The sequence below is a fragment of the Helianthus annuus genome, chromosome 13 (genome assembly GCF_002127325.2).
Source record: "Helianthus annuus cultivar XRQ/B chromosome 13, HanXRQr2.0-SUNRISE, whole genome shotgun sequence".
NCBI classification, from domain to species: Eukaryota; Viridiplantae; Streptophyta; class Magnoliopsida; order Asterales; family Asteraceae; genus Helianthus; species Helianthus annuus.
In genome coordinates, this window is record NC_035445.2 from 120,392,661 (window position 1) to 120,407,720 (window position 15,060).

At 38.1% G+C, this 15,060-nt stretch overlaps 1 protein-coding gene across 1 annotated transcript; it reads right to left on the bottom strand.

The window, feature by feature from the left end:
* Positions 1-408: 408 nt before the first annotated feature.
* LOC110899214 (CASP-like protein 1) lies at positions 409-2,762 on the bottom strand. Its single transcript, XM_022146087.2, has 3 exons — positions 2,430-2,762; positions 1,747-1,873; positions 409-848 (listed from the first exon to the last, which is right to left on the bottom strand). Exons 1-3 carry the CDS (start codon positions 2,654-2,656, stop codon positions 621-623), a joined length of 582 nt encoding a protein of 193 aa, XP_022001779.1. The 5' UTR covers positions 2,657-2,762; the 3' UTR covers positions 409-620.
* Between the last annotated feature and the right edge of the window lie 12,298 nt (positions 2,763-15,060).

The window sequence follows — 15,060 nt, forward strand, 5'->3', positions numbered from 1 at the left end:
GGACAAAATATTTTTTGTAATCTTTTATGGCTTCAAAGTGCCCAACACTCAACCTCATGGAGCAACAGTGAAGTGATTTGCAGGGGCGGTTCTTAGAAGGGCTATGGCAGGGCCACGGCCCGAGCAACTTTTTCGGCCGTAGTGTTAATTTTCCGCATTTCGATCGAATTTTTTTTATATATACTATGTTTGGCCCGGACTTGCCCGGGCTTTTTTTAGTGTCCGTGTCTTTCGACCCTGGCACGTTCAACGGGCAAGATCCGCCACTGGTAATTTGTGATTTATCTCAAGTAGCCAATTAATGGGGATTAGTACTGTAGATTAACCTATCTTTATACTTGATGCACAAGTTGTCAGAATATATCAACCATGCATAAAAGGCTCGGAATTCCGTTTGCAAATTAAATACAACTATGAAAAGAAGTTGAGACTCTTAGAATTTCTTAAATCTACACTCTTGTGCAACTTAGGACCTTAACGCTTTTGTAAGACAAATTAATTAACCAATGATATCAATAACAAGCCAACTAAAAGGAAAACATATACAGAATGACGACGAAATGAACAATAAGTAACATCAAAACAGTCGGTCCATGAGAAATAATCAGCGTTTCGATCAGCTAACGCCTTGCAATCTTCTTGGAAAGTACATAAAGGGAGAGCCAAACAAGAAGCAAAAGTGCGATCGATGATATGAGTGATAGCACAAGAGAGGATGCAATGTGGAAGCAGAAGGAGTCGTGCGTATTACATATCTTGTTCCATCGAGTGTGAGTGTTTCCCTTGTATCCAATGTATGCGACTCCGCCTGCTGCTCCTGTGGCTGCAGCCACAATTCCTAGTAGCAGCTGCACCATACGCATAGATTAATTTAGTAAAGGAACATGGAATGATGAATTAGTGGTGATGTTTACTTATTCATATACGAAAATGATTTAATATCATATCCACAACGGATCAAACATTATAAAAAAGGTTTAAAATGTATTTAAATGTTTATAATATTGTAAAGAGAAAATCACCAAAGTATCTATTTGACCAGGCCATTTTGACAAATAACTATGCATCAAATATTTTTCTAATTATAATTAATGATTTTTCCCTAAAACACGAAACATGTTCATCGTGCGCCACGTCAGCACTTAACGAAATCTTGTGACCTTACACCATGTAAGTGCGCGCTCAGCTTGTGACCAGAAAAAATAAATTAAAACCTATGAATTGAATAATAGTTGAATTAGTTAAAACCTATGAATAATAGCTAATTTAGTTAAACTAACTTAAAAAAACCTAGCTGACAAAAATTAAAAAAAATATATATTTATTGCAACAATGTCTTAATAGAAGTTTAAAAAAGTTTAAAACAAAAACCTATAAGACAAAATTTAAACATTAAAAAACAGTTGAAGAGTAATTATACAAAACCATAATAAAACCTATGTGACAACATTAAACAAAAAAAAAAACTTATGAAAAAAGAAACTAAAAACTAGTTTGCAACAATAAATAAAAAATAAAATAAACAGTTGGAAATTGAGAATGGGTAGTCTCAACTCTCAAGCTTTGAAAACTCTATATGACTTACGAAACTGATATTTTAGTGATTTTCCCTTTTATAAATGGTCTTATTTTAAAACTTGATTATTATTTTAGTAATAGTTTCGTGATCATATATATTCATTAAATGGAAAAACTGAACAAGAAAGATGTCAATAGAACTCAACGAAGTATGTTTTAAGTGCTTACAGCATCAAACATCACGAAATGAAACTGCATCTTTGTAGATATTCCTCCTCGCATGAGAGCCAAAACCGATACCGCAGCCGTAATGATGCTGTACAAGCAAGCAACCGAGACTGCTGCTATGAAATATCTGCAGGATAACATGTCCAGTTAATGAGTCCGAACGCATAATCATTGATTGAAAACGCATAGGTCAAAACATCGATACTTATTGGTATGTAAATGAGTTAAACTTCTCGTGACATACTCAAGACCGGCTCGTTCAAAGCTCGAAGCAAGCTCTAGCCTAAAAATAAGTTTATTTAATAAATGAGTCCAACTGCCCAAGCCCGAGCATCCCTTAACGAACTCTAGAGCCTAAAAGCCTATATATTATTTATACAACTTTTTATTTAATGTGTTACATACAAATTATATATTAATAATTTTATATACAAATTACACTAAAATATCGAAATTATGCATATTATGTTATACATGAAAATTATAACTAAATTATATATTAACAATAATTATAAATATATATAAATTAATTAAAATAATAAATAAACCAAGCCCGAGCCCAAGCTCAAGCTAGCTTGTAATATACCCATAAGCATATCTGGCGTGAGCTTTACAAATATAGCTCAAAACGAGTCAAGCCTAAGCTCGGGTCAGGAGCTGGTTTACACCCAAAATTAACTTACATGAAAGCTGGGGACTGAGTAAATTTTGCAGTCATGGGTACTACAAGACCTGGTGCAACTGGAATCATTTTGGTTTGTTTAGAAGTGACCATAACAATGATAGCAACCAAGGCTGTTGCAAATAGCAAGACCCTTAGAGCCACATCAACCACCAGACCTTTAGTACTCGAGTACTCCGGTGCACCTGACGACTTTAAGGGCGCCTCCGGGGTGTCGATGGTTGACATGGTTGCCGGAATTTCAATAGCAAGCAAATTGAAGTTTGTATTTTTGTGAAGTTGTAGTTTGGTGGTAGCTACCGAGTGCTGATTTATACAGCATTTTGGTCAACTCGTGACAGCATGTTTGTAGGTTGTTCACGCAAGCTTATATATTTATTGTTATTTCTTGTTACAGATGATAACATAAGCAAGCAAGCAAGGTAGCCCGAATAAAACGTGTAACCATATTGTGAAAATTTTCATTGACATAAATGGATAATATCAAGTTATTTTTTTTAATGGCTAATTTCTTTAATCCCCTGTACTCTGTGAGACTTGAACCCAAAATCTTTCCCTTCCCATCATCAGAAAATATATATTTTTTATTTTTAAATCAGTGATCAAAAGCATTAGGTCATATGTAGTGGTAGAGTCCCATAGAGCCCATAGTGAAGGGTTATCTGACAAGTGGTAATTGTGTAAGAAAGGGGGTTATGGGGCTTTATATAACTTGAGTGTGTAACCGGGACATGGGGTTATAAAGTTAACTGTCATTTTCGTCCTTGTGGTTCATTTCAGACCCATTATCAAAATTGTACCAGTTTCCTCTTTGACGTTCTCGAAACATGTCATTCTAGTTTAAAAAACTAAACCTCAGTTAAAAAACAGATAGCTCAGAGGTAAAGATTTTTCATTTTAAACTTCTATATTCTTGTTGTTATTATTATTAAATAATAATAATAATAATAATAATAATAATAATAATAATAATAATAATAATAATAATAATAATAATAGTAATAATAATAATAAACGGAACGGGATTGTTGTAAACTCTGATGACCGGAGATGGTTGACCGGAATAGCAGGCTGACAGGAGATGGTGACGGAGGCTTGACAGGGTTACTCACCGCCGTGATCTCACTGTCGTAACCGTCGCCAGAGCTTTCTTTCGCTCCGATGTACCGGTTTTTAATCCGTTATTCGGCGGTTTTCCGACTTTACTGAACGGAAGCGCACACGATTCACCATGAAACGAAACTGATAATTTGAACCGTTATTCGGCAGTTTTCCGACTTTAATAGAATTGAATGTGAACTTTGTACGTGAAACAACAGGAGACGGTTACAATGAGGTGGATGTTGATGAAATTGGCCGGTGATCGTAATGAGGATATGACCATTGGAGAATGTCGGAATGAAGGGGAGATTAAGGGGTGTTGTTCATTTGTGTGCAATTAAGATATATAAAATAATTATTATGATTAATACTAATTATAATTATTATTATTTGACTTTGAGGCTTGACGGGAAAAAATGAAAAATAATAATATACGTAAAATGACAATTTTACCCTAGAGCTAACTGTGTTATTTAACTGGGGTTAGTTTCTTGGACTGAAATGGCACGTTTCGAGAATGTTAGGGAGGAAACTGGTGCAATTTTGAAAATTGGCCTGAAATGGCATAAGTGATCAAACCATATGGATGAAAATAACTGTTAACTCGGGGTTATATATATATGAGGCTTTATATATATGTATGTATATATATATATGTGTGTAAGTGGGGAAGGAATGGCAACGCCATGATATACATAGCGGGAAGGTAAAAAAACTTACCCCATAGCGCCAACCGTAACGGTGTAGCCGGGCACCATGGGACGCCATAAATGGCTCTGACGTGATATACAGCCCCACTACCGAGAGACTTAGAATAATCACTTCAAACAATTCTCAAGTGGTTTCACTTGTTTTGAACTTTGCATGTTCGTAAATTTTCAACAATTTATAAATTAATTTTAGAGTAAACTGCAATTTTACCCCCTGAGGTTTAGGCCAATTGGCACTCTTACCCCCTAACGAAATAATTGCAATTTTACCCCCCAACGTTTGGTGTTATGTCGCAAGTTTACCCCCTGGCCCATGTTTCCGTCTCTTATCAACGTTTGTTGTTAATTCTCAAAGGTCATAAAGGTAAATTCACCTCCTTCCAATTAATCTCCCATACCAACCACAAACCCTAAATGATGAAGATTGTTGACTTCTATTCTCAATTTTCAAACCTGATATCATCTTCCAGAACCAAAAATTCAACAAAACCAAATCATATCAAACCTAATATCATTTTCAAACTTGATATCATCTCCCATCCCTCGCGTATTGTATATAAAATCATTTCAACAAAACACCTAATATCATCTTCTAGAACCAAAAATTCAAGCAAATACTACAAACAGGTTGATCGCAATCAAGATTCCATGATTCCTAACCTGTACGCTGCAGATGAATTAGCTATTGAGCACAAAATCGCAAACGAAACCCTAGAAAAACGTGAGAATGCAAAGTACGAAGGGAGTCTGTGCGGTTCCATAGATATTTTCTTAATGAGCGGACTCTCATCACTATTATCAATGCCTGGATTACAACAGGAAACAACTACAAGATGTTGGTAGATTTAGGGCAGATGTAAGGGTGGTAGATGGGGGAGTAATATGGAGACAACTGAGTTTAAGTTTACTTGTATGTTGAAATAATTTGGGGATTTTGTTGATTAATTTCGATGATTTGGTTGATTTTGATGTAATTTGGGGATCAACTCCCTTTAATTTCGGTGGTGGAGTTGACGGCGGCGGTGGTCAGAAGGGGGAAGGAGTTAGTGGTGCAGTTGACGGTGTTGGGGGAACTGATGATGATGAACTGAACTGATGAACTTGATGATGAATCTGGGAACTTGATGATGAACTGATGATGATGTAAATATTGTTTTTGAGATATTGAATTTCTACTGGTAAAAGCTTTTGATACATATCAATTTGTTTTTCATTTGCTAGTAGATTTGAGTTGTTTGTTTGTTTTGAGAGTATGAATCTGGGAAGAATGAACTGATGATGATGATGATGATGATGAACTTGAATCTAGGAATGATTTATATTGATTCTTGATTTTTTATATAATTAATAAGATAGGGGCAAAAACGACTTTTCACACATTATTAACAGTCAAACAAACGTTGACTGTTAACAGGGGGTAATATTGCGACATAACACCAAACGTTGGGGGGTAAAATTGCAATTATTTCGTTAGAAGGGGTAAGAGTACCAATTGGCCTAAACCCCAGGGGGTAAAATTGCAGTTTACTCTTAATTTTAAGTCGATGCCTGTAAACTAACTAGTGGGAATATGTAAGATTGTAAGTGCCTCTTATAGGTTTGGTTTTGAATAAAATTTGTATCAAGACGTAGATTATAACAAGTGCGTAATAACGGTATATTCAAAATTTTATAAAGATTATATTAAAAAAAAACAAATATGTCACATTGATCAAAAACCATGAAAACAATACCAATACAATTTTCGATAATAACGATACGGATGCGACGTTGTTTAGTCGGTATTGGTTTGGTCCATTTTATACAGTTACGGTATCGTCGGCAATCGGTATACTTTACATAAAAAATACATTATTCCGAACATAGCTCGGTTCATTACGATGCCAGTATTAGGTATAGTTTACTACACAAGAAGAAGATTATGTACAATGGTTTCTTTACTATACACCGATACCGGTTCTGATAATACTGATATTGCCCATATCCTTGCTTTTCTATCAATTTCTAATTCTAATCTTCTTCCCCAATCTGATATTATGGTACCGGTATAGACCGAATCCGAGTGGTGTAAGTTTCGTCTCTTTTGATACGGTACCAACAATGCACCTAATTTCTAACACAATTTTGTTTTCAATAAAATTTATACCCAAATGTTTAGGATGAAAAATAAACACAACAGTGTATTCAGTTTTTTATTTTTAAAGCTAACGAAAGCAGATTATTTGAGAAAAATCAAATTAATAAAAACTTAAATTGGTAAAAAACACATATAATATAGTATAGTATATGCCGTATAAAGAGTACGATAACCAAAATTTTAAAACAATATATATGTATACTAAATCTATATATACATGCTTGGTAACTAAAAAAGGTATAATCGGTAATAAGTTTTTTTTTAGCTCTCGTCGGTTTCTATAAAATAGAAGTTTGTTCGGCTCAAGTGATGCTATGTATATATATATACATAGGCCTTCTAAATTTAGTCAATGTATGTAGTCTGGTAAAATTAAACAAAACAAAATGGTCCGTGAATGTCGTATTCGACATTATCTCAGTTGACCAGTATTAGTTATTTTACTAATTAATCACGGATATGCTGGAACGGTCTGATCTTGATATGGAAGTCGATCTTATCTTTTCTATTATAAAACAAAAAAATAAACATTGATCAGCTGGAATATTTAATATTTAGTTCACACGACTCGAGTTTGAGTTCATATTATAAAAGTTTGAGTTAAAAGTTTGACTCGATTCAAGCTTTGTTTTCAAAACTCAAGTTTGGATCGTAGGTAGTTTTTAAATTTGAGCTTGGCTCCCGACTCTTTTATTATCTGTTGATTAATTATACATATTAATTTGAATTGCCGATGAATAGTGTTTTGAGTTTTTAAATTGAATTGCCGATGAATAGTGTTTTGAGTTTTTTAAATATTCTTTTTAAGTTTTTTAATAAAAGATTATTTATCATTTAGTTTATATTTTTAATTACTTGCTCATGTTAGTTTTTTTAATCTAACTCTGTAACTATACATTTTTAAACATTGTGATATAAATTTTCATGAAATGGATATCGTGCCACTATCATACCAAATAGAATCGCAACCGACTATGTATAGTATTTACATTTTTTTTATTCAAAACAACGTTTTTTAATTGTACATTGTTAGGAGAGGATTTCTTAATGACCTGTGATCCTCACTTTTTATCCTGATTGGTGATCCTTACTTCTGTGACAGATAGTGATCCTCAGAAGTGCTTCAGGATCAGGATCATGGATCATCCTAAGGATCCTTATACTAATGACTGTTCACTTTGAATTCAGTATTGTTTTGCAGGAATACCGGTGTGGACTCGGTCATGGCGATATTCCTGGAGCATATTCCCTTCAATTCTGCACGTGCTTGACCATTGTGAACGTTGTGGAGAACGTGGGGTGAAGGCACGAAATGCGGACAGTTAGTTAGGCTAGATATTTTCTATTTTTAAAGGGGATAGCGAGCTATTTTTAGAACACTTGGTTATTTTCTGGCTACACACACACTCGTACAACCGCACTCATCAGCTCACGGCACAACACTTAGCAATTTTCATACATTTCTACACGATACACTGTAGTGATCCTTGTATTGAGCTCGCTATCATCCGAAGTTGTAAAGGAATTATTGTTTAATTTGAGTTGGTGATCGGTAGTTTCCATCACCCGAGGTTTTTTATGCCGGAGATCATTCATTGATCAAGGGCTTTTTCCTCGTATAAATCTTTGTGTCACTTGTGCAATTCATTTATGAGTGATCCTCATTGTTGTTCACTAATTCAAGCATCATACCCCATAACAGAGAGTTTGGTTGCATTATCCTTGTCTGATTTTTGACCAAAACAGTTTGGCGCCCACCGTGGGGCAATCGGTGCTTCATTCCTAAGAAATTCTTCTATTTGTGATCATTTCGGTTCATTGCATTCAAGCACATGGCTTCATCATCAAAAAACACTTCTACCGCGATATCTGCAGTCAATTCACCTCAGGGCATTCCACCTTTGCCTCCACCACCTTCTGGACCTCAGAAAAACGCTGAGAAGAAACCAACTCCCATTTTCTCAAAACCTCCAACTTCTTCTGCTTCTTATAAGTAGGAGCTAGTGACTTGTTTACTCTGATTTTGCAGATGAAGGAGCATATACAACAGCAGGATAAGACCAATGAGAGGATTCTTAGAGAAATTGGGACATCAAGAAACAGAAGAGATCAGCAGAGGATCATTCCCCACTGATGCCCAGATCTTTGAATTTCGATACTCCGGTGATAACTTCTCAGCCTTCAGTGGTTCCGGACGTTCAATATGCGGGAGGACCAAAAGGAGTGCATTACGGATCAACAGCAATGACTCAAGCTTCAGGGTCATACTTCCAACCAGCAGGATCCCATCCTCAGCATGTAGGATCCTTCACAAGATCAGGAGGATACTCAGGAGCGCAGCAGATTCAAGGATTCTGGCCATTTCAAGGATCCTCGCAGGTTCAAGTATCCTCCTATGTTCCAGGATCCTCGCAGGTTCAAGGATCCTCCTATGTTCCAGGATCCTCGCAGGTTCAAGGATCCTCCTCCTATGTTCCAGGATCCTCTCAATTTCATGGATCCTTCCAGATTCCGGGATCCTTAAGGAGTTTGCAATCAGGGAGTTCAGATATCCATCAAGGAGATTTTATTCCAATGCAGACCATTGCTTCTACTGGTCCTTCGATCATTCCAGAGTCCCAACAATATGGATTCACATCCGGTGTTCCTAATTTGAACCCAGTGGGAGGTAACACTTTTAATAATTCTCTTACTACTAACCATGGCCTTATGCAGGATACAGGTATCAATCATGCCATGACCAGGGAAATGCAAAAATTAAAGGATATGATATCGAGTGTCCCAGGAGTGGTCAAGCCTATCCTGGAAATTGCAGATGGAAGCCATAAGATATCTCGTTTTGCACCACCAATCTGTGATGCTGAGATACCCAAAAGGTTCCACGTGCCAACCATGAAGTTGTATGATGGTTCAACGGATCCTGAAGAACACATAGCACAGTACAGGGAAAGGATGTAGATCAATCCCATCCCAGAAAGGTTAAAGGAAGCATGCCTATGCAAGGGATTTGGATCCACTCTTACTGGATCGGCTGTTAAATGGCTGCTAAGTCTTCCCCCTTACTCTATTACCTCATTTGCTAATCTAGTTAACCTATTTAATAATCAGTTTTCTTGTAGTAGAAAATTTGAGCGTTTAACTAGTGATCTATATAGGATAACCCAGGGTCATAATGAATCATTAAGGGATTATATCACTAAATTTAGTAAAGAATCCTTAGATATTCCTAACCTGGATATAGCTACGGCTGTTGAAGCCTTTAAAATGGGATTGCTTAGGGATTCATTATTCTATGATGATCTTGTTATGACACCATGCAGGAACCTAGATGAGGTAAGAACCCGGGCACTCAGGTTCATCCGGCTAGAGGATGACAAGAGGATCCAGGAGAGATTAGCAGGATCCTCAAAGCAAGAGAAGCAAGGATCCTCGTACAAGAGCAACAAGTTCAGATTCTATAACAAATATGACAATCAGAATGTGCATGCTGTTGAACAAGAAGAGGATGATGAGGGTTATCCTCCAATTTCTGAATATTGTTTTTCTGTTGATAACAATGAACTAATCCTTGCGATGCAGAATTTAGGTGATAAAGCTAGATGGCCCAGGAAAAATGACAGACCAGCTGCAACTAAAGATAAGTCAAAGTGGTGTGCATACCATGAAGATTTTGGGCATCTCATAGAAGAATGCATTGCACTGAGAAAAGAAATTGGATACTTGTTGAGCAAGGGGCACTTGAAAGAATTATTGGGGAGAAAGAAGTCCAGGACTCAGGATCCTGAAAGGATCCCAGAGAAAGCTCCATCCACTCCAGCAGATGCACAAGTTATAAACTTTATTTCTGGAGGATCAGACATTTATGGAACATCCTTCTCTGCAGCTAAGAGGCATGCAAAGGAAACCAAGATGGATAATGGAGATAGACCCATCCGAACATCCAGTGTCTCCGAAGGAAAAGTCATAACTTTTGACGGGGATGATCGTGTTGACATCCAGGATCCTCATCACGATGGTTTGGTTATCACTCTTTTTATTTCTAACCATTTTGTCCGCAGGATCCTTATAGACGGAGGAAGCTCTGTGAACATTATCCAGCTTGATGTCCTTAAAAAGATGAATATCCCTGAATCCGATATCATACCAAGATCCTCTGTGCTCGTGGGATTCAGTGGCGAGACTAAGAATACTCTGGGGGACATTAAACTCCCAATTTATATTGAAGGGCTGCATTCTTATAAAAAATTTTGTGTTATTGACTGTTTATCTTGTTGTAATGTTATCCTTGGCAGGCCTTGGATACATGACATGAAGGCAGTCCCATCCACCTACCATCAATGTGTGAAGCTCCCTAGTCCTTGGGGAATAGTGAAGATTGATAGTGATCAGCAGGAGGCTAAGAATTGCTACACTTCATCAATGAAACCAGCCTCAAAGTCAAGGGAGCAATAGCAATCAAATTATCCTCTAAGGGATGTCTTGGAGGCAAGAGAGCAGGATGTAGTAGAAATCCTTATGGATCCTGGTGATCCTGAATCCAAAATTTATATAGGATCAGGGATCCTTGGCGAAATGAGAAAAGACCTCATATCCTTCCTCAAAAGGAGGAAAACTACCTTTGCATGGAAACACGAAGACATGACAGGTATATCCAAAGATATAATCACTCACAAACTTGGCATTGACAGGTCATTCAAACCAATCCATCAAAAGAGGAGGAAGTTTGCACCAGAAAGAAATGCCATTATCCAGGAAGAGGTAGAGAAATTACTCCGAGCAGGTATGATTAGAGAGGTCAAGTATCCATGATGGTTGGCCGATGTGGTTGTTGTTCAAAAGAAAAACGGAAAGTGGAGGGTATGTGTTGATATTACAGATTTAAATAAGGCATGTCCCAAGGATCCTTTCCCATTACCCCACATTGACTCCATGGTGGATGCAACCGCGGGTCATGAACTGTTAACTTTTATGGATGCTTCATCTGGATTTCAACAAATTCAGATGGAACCATCTGATCAAGAGGATACAGCCTTTATGACTCCAACTGGTATATACTGTTATATTGCTATGCCGTTTGGACTAAGGAATGCAGGTGCAACTTATCAAAGGCTGGTGAATATGATGTGCAAGGATCAGATTGGACAAACTATGGAGGTTTACATAGATGATATGGTGGTAAAATCCAAAAGGGCTGAGGATCACCTGAGGGACTTGGAGGAAGCATTCGATATCCTTGATAAATATAACATGAAACTTAATCCTTCAAAATGTCATTTTGGTGTTAAAGCAGGTAAATTCTTAGGATATATGGTGACAAAGAGAGGCATTGAAGCCAGTCCGGAACAAATCAAAGCTATAGTGAATGTTTTGGTCAAAAATCTGATGAGGATAATGCAGCCAAACTCTTAGTTATGGGGTATGATGCTTGAAATGAGGAACAATGATAAGGATCACTTCAATGTAAATTGCACAAACAACACAAGGATTTATACGAGGAAAAATCCCTTGATCAATGAATGATCTCCGGCATAAAAAACCTCGGGTGATGGAAACTACCGATCACCAAGCTCAAATAAATCAATAAATGTTTACAACTTCGGATAGTGACGAGCTAGGTACAAGGATCACTAAGATTAAATGTGTAAAAGCGTATGAAAACTGTTAAGTGTTTGCCGAATGCTTCAAGAGTGCAGTTGTACGAGAGTGTGTGTAGCTGAAAATGGCTAAGTGTTCTAATTACTAGCTCGTCACCCCTTTAAAAATAGAAGTTAACTATGCTAACAAACTATCCGACTTTTGTGCCATGCTCCCACGTTCTCCACAACGTCCATTTCCAGTCAAACGTGTGCGAAATACCCGTGATATATTCCATAGTAACGTTGCCAAGACTAAGTCAAGCTTATTACTCCTGCAAAACAATACGAAACATAAACAAACAATCGTTAGTATGAGGATCCTTAGGGTGATCCATGATCCTGATCCTGAAGCTCTTCTGAGGATCACTATCTGTCATAGAAGTAAGGATCACTATTAGGATAACAAGTAAGGATCACTAATTGTTAGAAAATCCTCCCCTAACAATTGCCCCCAAAATATAAGGAGTAATATGTAAAATGAACGAATTATATTTTCCTGATCTTATCCGCAACTAACTAACGGATATATAGCCGTTGATGTAGAACTATCCGTTGCAACTATGACGTCACAGAAGTGACAACCCTGCACAATCATGATTATAAATAGGAGATATAGATAGGATTGTCTGCATTTAAATTTCAGAGTTACTCCCTTTATAACTGCATCCGAAGATAAACAGGTATTCTCTCTTCATCTTCTTCCTTCTTTTGCTATGTTTTCCTCCTCTTTTCATCATTCTGTCAAAATGTTGCTCCGGAACTCCCCAGCTAAGGATCACACGAAGAACAGCCCACTAAAGAGCCAGGGAATCATCGAAGATTCCATAAAAGAACGTTGTTGCTTCACCGATCCGCAAATTGATAGGATCCACTACTGTTTCCCGGCGAATATTGTGTTTAAATCTTTTGATCCCAACGCCCCCAGTGATCATATTTCTGACAACTGGGTTGCGTTTCCTATCACTCCATTCACCATAGGCTATACATATCCTTTTCCAGCCTTCACCCAATCATTCTTTTCCCTAACCGGCATATCTTATATCCAAGCCATGCCGATGATCTGGAGGGTTTTGTATACCCTTGAAAGGATCATAGAGCAGGAGGGGATAGACCTAGGTATGTCAGAGCTGGGAGAGCTGTATGATCTTACTACCTTTCGTTCTCATCGTTATTTGTTCAAACGTAAACCTGGTGAGGAACACCCGATCTTCAAAGCTACCAAAAATTATACTAACTGGAAGCGGCGTTTCTTTTTTGTTAAGAGAGATTCTATCCCTGACGGGAAGGATCTACCCAAGGAATGGGCTACCCATGGTAGGATGGAGGATCCTGAGAAGGATCACCAGAGAACTTTTCCTTTGATATAAGGATCACTGACATTCTTTCGCTTTCTTGTTATGCAGCTATCTCCGTTTCACATCTCAGACTGACTCCTGCGGCCAAAGAGAGACTCGCCGCCTTCAAGAGACTTGATCCTGAAACAAGATCTTTCAAGACAACCACCCAAGATTCTCAGGAGGTATCCTTAGGCTCTGTCACGATGTCAAGTAAGTATCTTTGCTTAAAAATTCAAATAAATAATGAAATATAAGTGAAATTAAGATACTTATCTTGTTTTTGGTTGTGTAGGTGCTGGAAAATCCACCAAGTCTGCTTCAAAATTCAGTGTCACCGATCTCACCACCGTCAGATCCTCCAAGAGAAAGGCTCCTACCAGCCCGACAGCTTCAGTCCCCAAGGCACCCCTCAAAGGAAAGGGAGTCAAGAAGAGAAAGGCCTCCGATGCTGAGGATTTGCAAGGTTTGCCTCTGATCCGCCACCAGTTCCTCGAGTACTTCAACAATGTAAGGATCACTGTCTCTGCTCCCATATCCTGCTGATATATCCTGCTGATATGAGGATCACTTGGTCCTGACCTTATCCTTTATCCCCTTTGCAGAAATTTGCCGAAATCGAGGACTACGTTGGCCATGTTGAGGATCAAGATAGGAAGATTGCCGATCTCCAGCAGGTTGCATTGCTAAAGGATCTCAAAATTGCTGATCTTCAGAAGGAACTCCAGGATGCCAAACATGAGACGGCCAAGGTGCTGGTTAATGCTGACTACGAGAAGCATGAGATCACCGAAGATGCCAAGGTCTCCGCTGCCATAGCAATGTACAAAACGAAGCTGCAAATGGCCCCGGAAGCTCAGGATCCTGCCTTTGACAAGAGCACCTGGGAAGTGGAGGGCTGGAAGGCAAGGCTGGCTGAACTAGACAATGAAGAGGAGGCTGAAGAGATCCTGACAATTGAGGCTGGAGGCAAGGGTGAAGGTGGTGAAGCAAGTGGAGCCGGAGGTGGTGATGCAGCGATGGTTTAGGCTGCAGGATTGGGCGATGATGGAAATTTCTAGACATGGCCGGAGCCCAATTTTTTTGTTTGATGGTTGTTTGTTGAACAATTTGATGGTTTGTATTTGTTAGGGCTGGATTTTTACAATACATGATCCTCACATGTGATCCTAACCAGTGATCCTTGTTTCTTTGGTAGATAGCGATCCTCAGCAGACTCCCAGGATCAGGATCACGGACCATCATAGGATCCTCATGCTAACAGTTGCTTTCGTTGAATTTAATGTTGTTTTGCAGGAATGACTAGCAGGATCCGCTCTTAGCATCACAATTAAAGGACACGTCTTCACAACTATGGCATGTGCTTAATCGGAGATGGACGTTGTGAAGGATATGGAAACTTGGCATGATTTAAGGGCGATAATTTAGGCTAGATTTACTTTTATTTCTAAAGGGGTAATGAGCTGATTATTAGTCTTTTTACCTAAAATAGGTCACCTACACTTGTATATATAACACTCTTCCTCATTCGGAAGAACACACAACACAATTCTCACACGCTTAGACACTCGAAACTATAGTGATCCTTGTACTCAGCTCATTATCATCCGAAGTTGTAACTATATTTTTCTTATATTGAAGTTGGTGATCGGTAGTTGCCATCACCCGAGGTTTTTTATGCCGGAGATCATATATTGATCAAGGGCTTTTTCCT

Excerpts from the sequence above, each read along its gene's own strand:
- LOC110899214 (XM_022146087.2), bottom strand. The coding sequence starts at position 2,656 with ATGTCAACCATCGACACCCCGGAGGCGCCCTTAAAGTCGTCAGGTGCA. Across the intron at positions 1,874-2,429 it reads ACTCAGTCCCCAGCTTTCAT|ATATTTCATAGCAGCAGTCT; the intron begins GTAAGTTAATTT and ends GTTATCCTGCAG. Across the intron at positions 849-1,746 it reads ATTTCGTGATGTTTGATGCT|CTGCTACTAGGAATTGTGGC; the intron begins GTAAGCACTTAA and ends CGTATGGTGCAG.